Source organism: Prinia subflava, chromosome 5, assembly GCF_021018805.1.
Source record: "Prinia subflava isolate CZ2003 ecotype Zambia chromosome 5, Cam_Psub_1.2, whole genome shotgun sequence".
NCBI classification, from domain to species: domain Eukaryota; kingdom Metazoa; phylum Chordata; class Aves; order Passeriformes; family Cisticolidae; genus Prinia; species Prinia subflava.
This window is the reverse complement of record NC_086251.1, coordinates 38,348,020-38,360,681: the sequence shown is the minus strand read 5'-3', so window position 1 is coordinate 38,360,681 and position 12,662 is coordinate 38,348,020. Positions and strand designations below refer to the sequence as shown.

General features: G+C 37.7%; 1 protein-coding gene across 2 annotated transcripts in view; it reads right to left on the bottom strand.

Annotated features, from left to right (window-relative positions):
• Positions 1-12,662, bottom strand: part of LOC134551362 (signal recognition particle subunit SRP54) — a 42,053-nt gene that overhangs the window by 24,351 nt on the left and 5,040 nt on the right. Inside the window, exons 3-16 of one of the 2 annotated variants that reach the window (XM_063398906.1) lie at positions 12,544-12,635; positions 11,863-11,947; positions 10,833-10,937; positions 9,106-9,172; positions 8,962-9,019; positions 8,126-8,276; positions 7,070-7,218; positions 5,592-5,692; positions 5,399-5,485; positions 4,909-4,982; positions 4,556-4,664; positions 3,629-3,799; positions 3,062-3,157; positions 1,970-2,435 (exon numbers count right to left, since the gene is read on the bottom strand). In XM_063398906.1, the coding sequence (XP_063254976.1) occupies positions 2,344-2,435; positions 3,062-3,157; positions 3,629-3,799; positions 4,556-4,664; positions 4,909-4,982; positions 5,399-5,485; positions 5,592-5,692; positions 7,070-7,218; positions 8,126-8,276; positions 8,962-9,019; positions 9,106-9,172; positions 10,833-10,937; positions 11,863-11,947; positions 12,544-12,635 (1,437 nt within the window). In that variant the 3' untranslated portion in view covers positions 1,970-2,343. Of the gene's footprint in view, positions 1-1,969; positions 2,436-3,061; positions 3,158-3,628; positions 3,800-4,555; positions 4,665-4,908; positions 4,983-5,398; positions 5,486-5,591; positions 5,693-7,069; positions 7,219-8,125; positions 8,277-8,961; positions 9,020-9,105; positions 9,173-10,832; positions 10,938-11,862; positions 11,948-12,543; positions 12,636-12,662 lie in introns of those variants that run through there. The other variant, XM_063398907.1, reaches the window with a different exon arrangement.

The following is a 12,662-nucleotide window of genomic DNA, read 5'->3' as shown; positions in this document are numbered from 1 at the left end:
GGAACACCATCCTGGGCCTAGAAAAGCAAGTCCTGTAGAGACATGGCACCCCTAAGAGAATCAAGTCAGACAATGAGACCCATTTCAAGAACAGCCTTATAGCAGCCTGGGCTAGGGAACATGGCGTTGAGTAGGTGTACCATATTCCTTATCACGCACCAGCAGCCAAGAAAGTTGAACAGTGCAATGGCCTGCTTAAAACCACCTTGAAGGCATTGGGTAAAGGGACTTTCAAAAACTGGGAGATTAATTTAGCAAAGGCCACATGGTTAGTGAACACTCGAAGTTCCACCAACCAAGCAGGCCCTGCCCAATCTGAGCCCCTGAGAACAACAGATAGAAATAAGGTTCCAGTAGTACACATGAGAAGTATGCTGAGAAAAACTGTTTAGATTAATTCTGCCTCCAGCAAAGACAATCCCGTCCGTGGGGTTGTCTTCGCTCAAGGACCAAGATGCACCTAGTGGGTGATGCAAAGAGATAGAGAGACCCGATGCATACCTCAAAGAGACCTTGTTTTAGGATGAACTACCCACATCATGTGTCTGTACCCATATCTGTATGTATAGATGTATATAATTTAAGTCATGCATGTGTATATATATATATATATTTTAAAAGTTTAAATTCAATGTAATAGGTTGGTATGGAAAAAAATTCAGGGTAGATGATGTTGGGGGTTAGATTTGGTTTTTTTTCTTCTCACAGAATTTTTTCCCATAAGTTTCCAAGAAGCCTTAATGACTACTTAGTCAGAACAAAAAGAGTGCTTGAGGGATATAGCAGCACGAAGCTACACCTATTGTTTTTGAGTCCCTAGGAGTGTCCTTCAGAGGGGAGAGATGATGAGCCTTGGAGAAGGCAAAAAAGACAGATCTGGGGGAGGGGGAGGCACTCTTGCTCTCAGCGCCGAGGAGGACAGTCAGGCTGCCCTCTGCCTCTGCCTCGTCCTGGGAAATCTATCGTCATCTGCTGTGTACCCAAGAATCCTGAACTCGCTTTCTCCAGCCTCTCCCCCCACCGCCTCTGCTTCTTCAGACCTTTGAGACCCTCCTGCTACTCTGTAGCCCTGCACTGCCCAGCCCTGCCGGGACACCCCTGCTGTTCCAGCTGCCAGCGCAGAGCTCCTCATCTGATCCACCAGCCCGGGACTTTTCCTTCCTTCCAGTTCGGCCTCTCAGAGTCCTGCAGGGGCATCCAAATCAAACTGCTCTGGGCTTTTGTAAAAGAAAGCCCTCAAAGTTCTTGGTTCTGTTTATTATTGATGCTGTAGTTGTTGTTTGTTTGTCGTTTTGTCATATATATATTAGTAAAGAACTGTTATTCCTACCCCCATAACTCTGCCTGAAAGCTCCTTTAATTTTCCTTTTAATTGAAATAATTTGGAAGGAAGAAATTTGAATTCTCCATCTCTAGGGAGGTCCTGTCCCTTCCTAGCAAATATCTGTCTTTAAACCAAGACAGAGACCAACACAGTAAACTGAAATACTAAACTGCTATACGAAATGAAGATCAGACTGTGGCTGAATTGGGGCAGCATGCTCTGTTAGATACAGCTATATCTGGTTTAAATTTCAGCACCAGCACAGAATTCCAGCTAATAGGCTTTAGAAATTATCTCCAGAAGAACTGCTCAGCTGGCAGCCTGGTATGGAGATTATCTTAGCATGAGACAGTTTGGTATCTGCACACCTGTACTTTTTCAGTCCCTTGATTCTTTGTGTATAGGGGAAGAACACTGAAATTCTATGCAACAAAGTCTTGTACAAACCTGAGCAAAGCACATCCACATTCTAAAAATGCTCCAAAGATGAGCACCAACAGCACATTTTCAGGTGCTGAACTATTCTTACAGTATCTATGCCAAACATGAGTTACAACAGTCTTTAGAAAAAAAATCAAATTAAGAAATAATCTCATTACATACAGATAAAGGACAGTTAAATGGAACTGAAGAAACAGGCCATTCCCTTGTTTATAACCACTTAAATTTTATTTTACAGTATATTTGTGACATTTTATGTTATTATAACCAAAGATCAGGGTTGTTTACAAATATAATGGCTGCCATTTGATGTAAACGATTAAAAAGTGTCTCTAGATATTAAAATTTTACATCATGATTTTGTTTTATTAAATTGAATTACTCTTTGTGCCATCAGTTATTAGTGGAGAGGAACTAATTTAAGCAAAAATAGTTTTCAGAAATTAGATGTAGAAACTGAGAAGCCTGGATAAGATTTCAAAAGACCACTCTCTCATCACAGTAAAAAGGAAGAAAGCAAATTCATTTACTGAAGTTGCAATGAAGAGTCAACCAAGTCCATTTGTGTTAAGGCTTCTTTACATATTATTGAATCCCATCATGCCTTTCATATTCCCAGCAGCACCTTGTTGAAATTGTCTCATCATTGACTGCAAACCGGCCATGCCACCTGCAGAATGAAGTGAGAACATGAATGTGTTAATGAACTCTGAAGCACAGCTCTCTTGCTTGAGGCATCATTACTGTGCACACACCATTCCAGTAATCTACAAAGACAGAAGCCCAAGACTGTTAAACTAGGGTTTTAACAGCTACTGAAAATAAAGAACTGAGTGAGTAATTACAGAAAGGTCTGCAAAACACCACATGCCTTGTGCATTAAGATGACTTGTGCATTAAGAACTAGACAAAAAGAAAAAAAACTGGATGGAATGACTATTATCAGTCAGGTTCAGGTATGGGCATCCTTATTCAAAGTTGCTCTTGTCAATTTAATTACTTGAGGCAAACCTTAGAAGAGAAGGGAAGTCTAGGAAGATCTGTCTCACCACAGACATCCCTTCACTATCCCAAATGCTCATTTTGAGAGTTGAATCCAAATGAAAGACTATATGAACCACTGCTAAGTGCAAAGTATTTGGACTAAACTTTCTGATTCTTGTTAGAAAACTCTAGAAACACTTAATACTGATATATAATGCAGATAGCCTCCCATCCCCTTCCTCACTTCTGTATCTCAAATGCTCCATTGTAATTGGCAGTCCTCTCCTGAAGCTATAAAAAGTCAGCACATACCCATATGATGAAGAACTCTTGGATCCATCATCTTTGCCATCTGCTGATTCAGTTTGGCCAGCTGAGATGGGTTTACGTTCTTGGACATATCACCTCCTACATAAAAAGAAAAGAGCAATCATAAAAAAGTGGATTAAAATTTGGTGCTAGAAATAAAACAAATCCAAACGTTACCTCCTAATTCTAGATTCAAATCCATGAGTCCACTATTAGAAGTTACTACATCAGCCATTTCAAAGTCTGTTTAGGATCAACAATCCCCACACTCCACATAATAGACTGAGGTAGCAGTAATCAAGTCTGCATTGACAGAAATACAGTAGCTTTCCTTGCTAAGTTACACATTGGTGTCATGAAGAACGGTTCACCTCCTACCTGTCACATAAAAGAACTTTCAAACATCATGGAAATGAGCAAGCTGCAACTCACTTTCTCCTCTCCCTGATCAGTATTTTCTCATTTCCTCTGTGTTCACACATCAAGTGACCTCCCCCCCTAAGTTAATAAATTTTAGATGTGGGTTTTGGTGTTGTTTTGGGTTTGGTTGGTTGGTTGGATTTTTTTTACCTTTGAAAAGCCCTTTGATGCCTCCCATCTTTTTCACCATCTGTGCAAACTTAGTGTATTGGGTCAAAAGTTCCTGAACATCTCTGGTAGAAACACCTGAGCCTCTTGCTACTCTTTGGATTCTTCCTGGCTGCTTACTGAAAACTTTGGCACCATCTGTACTGTCAAGCTCTGCAATTACAGTGTGGAAAAGAAAAATCCCGTGAGTCATTAAAAACTGTTAAAATTGGTAGCAAACCTGTTCTCATTGTTGAGAATTTTATTTTGAGCCAGAGAATAAAAACTTAGTTTTAGAAGTGACAAAATTTTACATAAATCATTGAGTCATAATATTGTAGGAAGTAATAGTAAAAATCTCTTATCTTCATTTGTTAATCACCATGATAGAAAAAAGCTACGTGAATAAATTATGCTCTTGGGATACTTGGTCTTAAGCCATATTAATGGGTTTAGCACAAGAGGAAAGAGCATACTACTAAAGGGATTATAGGTGCACTAGAAAAAACACTGAATTCCAGAGACCAGACTATGTCACCAGTAAATTTGAGGGTGGGTAGGAAAAAGACAGCAGTGCCAGATTAAAGGTTAACATACCTTATTAATTTGCAAGTATAGCATTAATAATTTATGAACAGTTACAATACAATGAATAAAAATACACTGATTTCCAACAGAATGGAAATTATTCAAAATTCCACCTACTCTGCACAAGACAGAGCAGCAACAGGCAAACTATCTCTAAATATTTAGATTTGTTACAAAATTTGGAGACACATGTACTCCTTACTATTCCCAAAAATGTTAAATATTTCTTGTCATTTTCTGTCATTGTACATGCTGCAATATATGTTTTTGTTTCCAGAAAGATCTCTCTAAATAAGCTTGTTCAACAATCAAGAAAAAAATAGTGGATGAAATTTGTTTTACCTTGATCATTCATACTGTCCATTATAGTCATGAGTTTCTTTAGCCTTGCCATTGATTCCTGTTCATTGCCTTTACTCATGAAGTCAGTTCCAAAACCAGGGATCATGCCCTTGTTTTAAGAATGGAAAACAAAGCTGTGTCAGAATAGGCAAAGCTAACTTTAATTAAGCAGAAAGAAATATAGATAGCAACTGTTAGTTCAGTAGTTACATACTGCAGTAAGCAATTTCACCTTTTTGAAAAACATAGAGCACAGATAACAAGAAATTTCAATGAAGAGTTTTAAGCTTACAGAAATTTGTCAAATATCAATGAAAATCTGATAAAAGAAAATTATTTGGGGGATAACTAACCAAGATCTGACTGAATGGTCCCATTTTCATGATGTTTTGGAATTGTTCATACATATCTCTTAATGTAAATTGACCTGAAGCACAACAACAAAAGAAAAGTTAGCAGAAGTCACACTAGCAAGTTGGTCTTACTCTCCTTTTTCAATTATTCTTTGTATTCATAAGGTAAATACTATGCTACATAGATAAGTAGATGAATAAACCTCTTCACTATTAATATGGCTAAGCAGTTTCAGACGGCACATGCCGAACCATTAAGGTGGTTATTCTGCAGTTGTAGTCTGACAGACTTATTGTTTGAAAAACACAACTCAATTTACTTGGCTGCCACATTTACTAGAGAAAGAATAACCATTCCTCACCGTGCACATGAACAAGTTGTTTGTGTCTACACACAGCACAAATTAACTTAGTGGTCTCCATTGCAGAGAACCTGCCACGGTCAGGTCACTGTAACACATCTCCTATTCAGGCCTCAGGAATAACTTACCATGTTTGAGCTTTTCTATGAGTGCTTCGTTATCATCCAGCTTTAATTCATTTACTTTATCTATCAATCCTTCAATATCACCCATACCTGGATAAAGAAAACAGGTCTGAAATTAGCATTAAAAAGATTACCCTTTGACTTTCTATTCTCCAATTTTAAGAGTCTTTTAAGTGCAGTTGTACATAGGACATACCAAGCAGCTTGCTGATGAAAGGCTGTGTTTTAAAGGGTTCAAAGTCATCTATGTGCTCGCCAGTTCCAATAAAAATAATAGGACTCTTTGTGGCAGCAACTCTGCAACAAAATATATTTTATGAAATGGCCTCTCAAACACCATCCATCTTTGGTACTATAATCAGCTAAGCATCATCAACACTATGCATTCTGTCTGAAGTATCTGCCTTTTTCCTCAAACTATTAATGAAAAAACACCAAGCACTTGGATGTTTAGCTCAGAGTAGTTACAAAGACTTTTCTCTAATTAGAGAAATTTACTAAATTCAAACTCTGCTTGTAAAAAATCATCAACAGAAGTAGAAGTTGCTAATTTTCATTGCTGAGCTTAAGAAACCTGAGAGGAAAGAAAGGAAATTAAATCATCTCCAGTTTATCCCAATACTGGGATATTACTGATACATACACTGATACTAATGAGAATACTCTCAGATGACTGGCATTGATTCCAATTTCTTCAAGGTACCTCATACAAAAGAATCTAATTTTCAACACAGGAAGACATAAGAAAACTCAAAACTTCTCTACCACACTGGCACTAGCTTTTGGATAAAACTCAGTTTCCAGTCCACACACAGTACAGAGCCAACACAGCACACTTAAGGCACACAAGCACATGACAACTCAAATAAGAGCAAAATGAAAACACCAAAAGCTTTAGTATTATGCTATAACTTTATGCTGTAAATAGAGCAAAATACATATGGCAGCTTAAGAACTCTAACACTTCAGATCAAAGTCAGGCAGGGATGTAGCAAGTCAGGGTCAGTTATTTTGATTGTTATGACAAAACATCTCAGCTCCAAACAAGCTGTGTGCATTGAAAGGCAGTTGGAACAATCATATAAGGCTGAAGATAAAACATAACACTTTCTGGTTGATATTCTGCCAAGACACAGCATATGGAAAGTCCACCAAGAAAGGAATTTGGGTAAGTATGACTGTAGACAACTTTTCACCAGGTATAGACACTGTCAATCCAGTGGCAGTGGCCAATTGATTTGCATTATAGTTTTAATGTCACTAGACATGAAGAGGTACAGTTTTTCCCCTTTTGGAAAAAAACTCTTGAGATACAAAACTCTTAATGTAAGTTTATTTATTGAGCCCAAATTTATCTTTCTGGAAGAATGCCTACTATACAGTATGCAATGGATATTGCTTGATGCTGATTTCAGAAGACAAAAGTCTGACCTGTGACAGTACAAACTACTGTACTGAAAATACATCACATCATGGGATTCTGATGTTCAATCTCAACAGGTGATCCTACCCACTGGAAGAAGGATAGGAATCTAAGTGTGACTGTGACTGACTTAGGTTCTGTGCAGTGTGAGAGTGACACTCCCAGAGGACAGGTTTCTGTGAGATGCTAACCCAGGTTATGGCTGGCTGTGCGTGGCCACATGTTGGACACTCTGATACCACAGTACTTACGCACTAAGAGCTCCACCTCCTTTGGCATGCCCATCAAGCTTAGTAACAATGACAGAAGCTACATCCACCTTGTCTTTGAAAGCTTTAGCTTGAGCTTCACAAGCTTGGCCAATGGAAGCATCCATCACATAAACAATGTTATCTGGTTGCTAGGAGAAATGAGATACATAAAATAATAATTTCCTGCTTTACTAAACAATGTTCATGCATTATTATTATTATTATTATTATTATTATGTAGGTTCAGTAGCAGAACTTACTGCAATAACAGTGTATAAGAGCTGTATGCTAGAGTATAAAAAGGACCACTGTCTTATGAACAGTATTATTGAAGGACCATTTAAAAATTCTGGTGCTGTATGACTGGATGATTTATTTACAGCACAAAGCATTACAGTTTAATAGGTTTGTGCTTATTAGTTATGATTCAAGTGATTTTAGCCAGTATCTTGAGCTAATAAGATAACTAGTATCTACAAGCAGTTAATAGCTAACATCTTCCATTTGGTTTTACATTCAGATATTTAAGACATCCACTCCTCTAAAAATAAGTTAGTCATTAGCAGGAACTGTGTGGGAAGTGTCATATTGTCATGCAAGACCACAGAATCAAACAAATAGCCAGACTTTTTAAACCCACAGAAACAACAGCTTCATTAACATATCAAAACAGTTGAAAGTCATCCAATCATTTTCTCTGTTTGAGTGCAGTTATTTGTGACAATCACAGAAAGTTTAGTATTCATAGCTAAAGGAAACCAGACCAGACTGATTCTTTTATCTAGTTTTTCAATGCAAAGATCCTGAAAAGGAAAAGTTAAAGCAGGAATGGCAGTCTGGTTATATGCAAGCATCCTTGAAGAGAAGAATAGAAGAATTAAACCATCACAAAACTAACAAGCACTGGTCATTCAGCCCTTGCTCATTCCTATCTGTTAGTAGCTTCTACTATCATCTAGGAGTTAAAGCAAAATGCACACAGAACATTAGGACAAAGATGAATCAACTGTCATCAAATGACTATGCCAAGTCACTGTATTTCTCAAAACTACTCACTATAGCATTAGCAACTTGTAACATCTCTTCAAACAAAGAGTCCTCTTGTTTGTGACGTCCACTTGTATCAACAATGATTATTTCAAAGTTTTCATTCTTAAATTTCTCAACACCTTCTGAGGCAATTATTACAGGATCCATTTCTGTATAACTGATCAAAAAGATAAACAAAGAGAGTCAAAATTTCATCACTTGATTATAAACTTGTTAACTATAAATCTATCTAAATTTTAAGAGGGAATTCCTCTTATGTAAAGTGAAAATTGGTTAAAAATATGTCTTCCTAAGCCATTTATCCTTACTGCTCAGTGAACTGAAGCACAAGACTGAAGTCTGTCTTACCTGCTGGAAGCTGCAGTAAGTTCTACAAAACCCTCCCTCAAATAAGATTTAGCTGAGCATCTAGACAGTTCACCTCCAGTGAAGCTTAGGGATAGGTTATTTACTGCTTTATAAGAGATATTTCAGGTCCACCTCTGTCTCTATTTGATAATAAAGATTAAGCATCCAAAAATAATATCCTTTGATCTGTGAGATACTTCCCAAAAATCTGGCCACGTCTGGTAAAAGTCTGAACTGCTATACATCGAGTAACCACTGTAGGGAATTATTCCTGGACACCTGATCTCTTTGCACACTGTCCTACCTGCTGCTCCTGGCAGTATACTGAACTGGGCAGAATTTTCATCTGATCAGATCAAGTATTACTCAAAATATATTACTAATATGAAAGCAATTTGGCAATGCTAGATGGGGTTTAGTGCAAAATGTTCAATACAGGACAATACGTAATTGGAGTTGAAATGCGCTCCAAAGTGATTCTGAAAGATGCTTACCTCCCATAAAAGGGAATTCTTGCTTTTGTGGCATTCTGCTTTAACTGGTCAAAAGCACCTGCAAGACAGGTATAGCCAAGGGACTACTTAAGAAAATCTTCAAATATTACAGATAGAGAACTGCATCATTAAAGTCTGTGTTACCTGCTCTGTATGTGTCTGCACATATTAAACAAGTCTTCCAGCCTTTCCTCTGATAGAAGTATGCTAGCTGTGAAATGAAACCCAAAACAAGTAGTTACACCAAAGTCCCACTGACATGACTTCTAACAGCTTAAAGTCACACACAGAGGACACAAACTCAAGTCACCCTTGCTATAACTGAGGCCACAGAGTAAGACTCTTCACTGTTAGCATGGCTATTACTTAGAAAAGCATTTATAAATAATTATTAATGGCAAGATGAAAACACCTGCTTGACTCTGCTTCTGATTTCAATTTCTTGAAATGACAATTTCTAGGAATGACTCCAAATAACTTAAGTTCCCATTTTACTAACTCCTGAATTCTTCTTAGTGTTAATACTACAGATTGGACTAGCATGTAGAAACTACCTAAAGCAATACTTTAATATCAAATACCATAATGGCTACAACTGGTACAGCTCTATGTTTCTGTACTTCCAGAGGAATAAAGGTATTTCCATTGAAAGGACATGTTTTAAAGCAGTGGATAGAATCCTTAACCTTCCTACAACACTCAGCTATGTATATTCACAAAACAATGACCAAAGACAAATGTTCAAAATGAAATTCACCTACATAAGCACTAAGAAAGTCTTCTGAAATCAGAGCAGGCTATTCTGAATGTTTCACTGTGTGTGAATCTCAAAAGGAGATGACAAAAAACAACAAAGATGTGTCTTTTTTTCCAAAGGATAATTTCTCCTCAGAACTTGGAATGTATCAAGCTGTGTCTTGGGGTGAATGATGACTGAGTCAAGAGCTTATGGTTTAAGACAAAAGGGCAGATTAGCGAGGGCAATGCTGTTGTGGGTGTTTGTTACAGGACACCTGATCAGAAGGAGCAAGTGGATGAGGCCGCCTACAGGCAGCTTGAAGCACCCTCAAAGTCACAGGCCCTGGTTCTTGTGGGGGACTTTAACTACCCTGACATCTGCTGGAGAAGCAATACAGTGAAGTACAAGCAGTCCAGGAGGTTCCTGGAAAATGGAAAGCAAAGATTACAACTTCCTGTCACAGGTAGTGCATGATCCCACCAGGAATGTTGTGCTGTTTGACCTTACACAAACAAGCAAGGCCTTGTTGCAGACGTGAAGATATGTTGATTCAGAGCATTCTTTTTTAGCCTTAAAAAATACAAATGCAAATTTCCTCAATGAATCTGGGGCTGGAAACAGTTTCACATCACCAACTTACACTTAACTGAAGTAGCTAATACAAAGGCCAAATTCCACTGGCTTTTCTAAATAAGTAACAGAATAAGCATCCATTCTTAGCATTAGTCTTAAACCTAGAAAGTAAACTACAATGTTGTAGTTTAACTCCACTAAGTACAAGGACTAATAAAAAGACTCTCTTATAGGGTATTGTTTCATCAAGAGTTCAGTTTAAAATTTTTGAAGGAAGCCTTATAAGCCATAATTGCCCCAAACTAATATTATTTTCAACATTAATCTCATCTCAGAAACCCCTCTGCAAATGTATCTCTGTACGGTAGTGAGTTAGAACCTTCCTACTAACAAAACCAGCACAGATCACAAGCCAATCCTACCTAAGGAGCCCAATGACCACCAGCTTCCTCAAGCAAAAAAACAAAAACAAAAAACCACAACAACAAAAAACAAACACCCAAAACAAAACAAAAACCACCAAACCAAAGACCACGAAAAGAGCTCCACTGTATATTACCTTTGAACAAGTTGTTGTTTTTCCACTTCCTTGCAAACCAACAAACATGATAATATTCTGTTTTCCTTTGGTAGGTGTCCATGCCTTGACTCCAGGATCTACAAGCTAAAGAACAAAAAGTAACATAGGTAGCAGAACCAAATTTCAGAAGCAGAGAACAATTGGTGTCACAGTCATGCTAGGTGCCTGGTTTCATATTTAAAGGAGAAAAATGGCTTTTGCACATTCTCCTCTGAATTTGGCTTAGATTTTTGCTGATTTACAGTGAGCAGCAACAGCCCTTTGTCAAGATATCTATAGTATCTGGTATTCTGCATAATAATTCTGCAACAATAACAGTGTTAATTTCTTTCTAATACCAAGCACAGTCAGGATGGCCTGTATAGCTGGGACAAGGATAACAACCAACACAGAAAGGTGACCTCCCCTCCTCTTGTCACTGCTCAGGATGGGCTTCCTCCAGTGAGAATCCTATAGCACAGAAGACTTTTTAGGGTTGCTGCCTCACTTGTGAAATATGTAGAAGGTGCATGCATTCCTGAGAGCCACCATAAGTCTGGGTACAGACTACAGAAGAACAAATGACAACACTGGTCATTAGAAAGAGGGCAGAATACAGATACTCAAGTCCTGACTTGACCAAGCAGGCCGATTAATGAGAAACATTGCATTGAGCTGCTGGGTTGTTACTTAACACTTTTTCAAAGACTTATAAGTAGTCTGAACATAAGGGTAGCAAAGGTGTGTTCTGGGACACAGAACAGTCTAGAAGCAAGCAGTACTTTACTCTTGTCTTTACATTTCAATTGAAGAACAATTGAACTTAAAGCTTAAACTGAAGTTAGTTTGAGAAATACTCAGGATGCAGTTTCAATGACAATACTACCCTTTGCAATAGTAAGAAGCCTCACATCAGAAAGCATAACTGCAGGTACCACATAACTACCTAAAATCTTGGCTTGCTACTGCACTACTTCCAAGCCCAGACTGTACAAGGAAAGTGATGCAATGCAGGATTTTGAAGTCCTACCTTAACAAGCTCTTTAAAGACTGCATGCTGGATCATTTTTCTTTTGTTAAGGCCAGATGCCATTTCTTCAAGATCAATTGCAGACCTGAGTTTAGGAAAAGCATGAAACACTAGCGTAACTTAAAGCATCACTTGAACCTAGTAATAAAGTTTTTGCAACTGCAACAGCACCCTGATTTGTTCTGAGTTTTCAGATAGGATGTACTTGAGAAGCCACATGCACTAAAGACATTCTTATGCAGAGGACAAAACCAGGTTTCTAAAATGCATCTTTCAGACTTGCATTTACTTAAATCACATCTGAAAATAGGCAAGGTAACAGTGCTAGTCACATACACTATACACACACATCTATTTATAGCCAGCACAGCACATGTGAAAATGATGCGTCCATGAAGCAATGAAGAACTTGTTTATCAAACAACTCAACTGATGACAGCAACAGATTTTTGAAACAAGCCTGTAATAACAATAAATGGCTAAATTTGACCAAAGACTCTTTTGATGGAACTGGCTAAACATTTAGGTAAAACATTAAAGTTGTTTTCCTGTTAAAAGAAAACCATGTGTGTCTAAAAATACCCCAACATATTAAGTTATAAATTAGTTGTCCTTTTGTAACCTCAAATTACAACTTTTACAAATATCAAAAGTAAAATGCATTTCGATTATTTCACTTACTTGACATTTTCTCTAAGTTGCTTCACAAGTTTGATATTAACATCAGCTTCCAGTAATGCTGTACATACTTCTTTTAACATAGCATTTAAAACCTTTGGGGTATAAAAGAAAAATCAGAA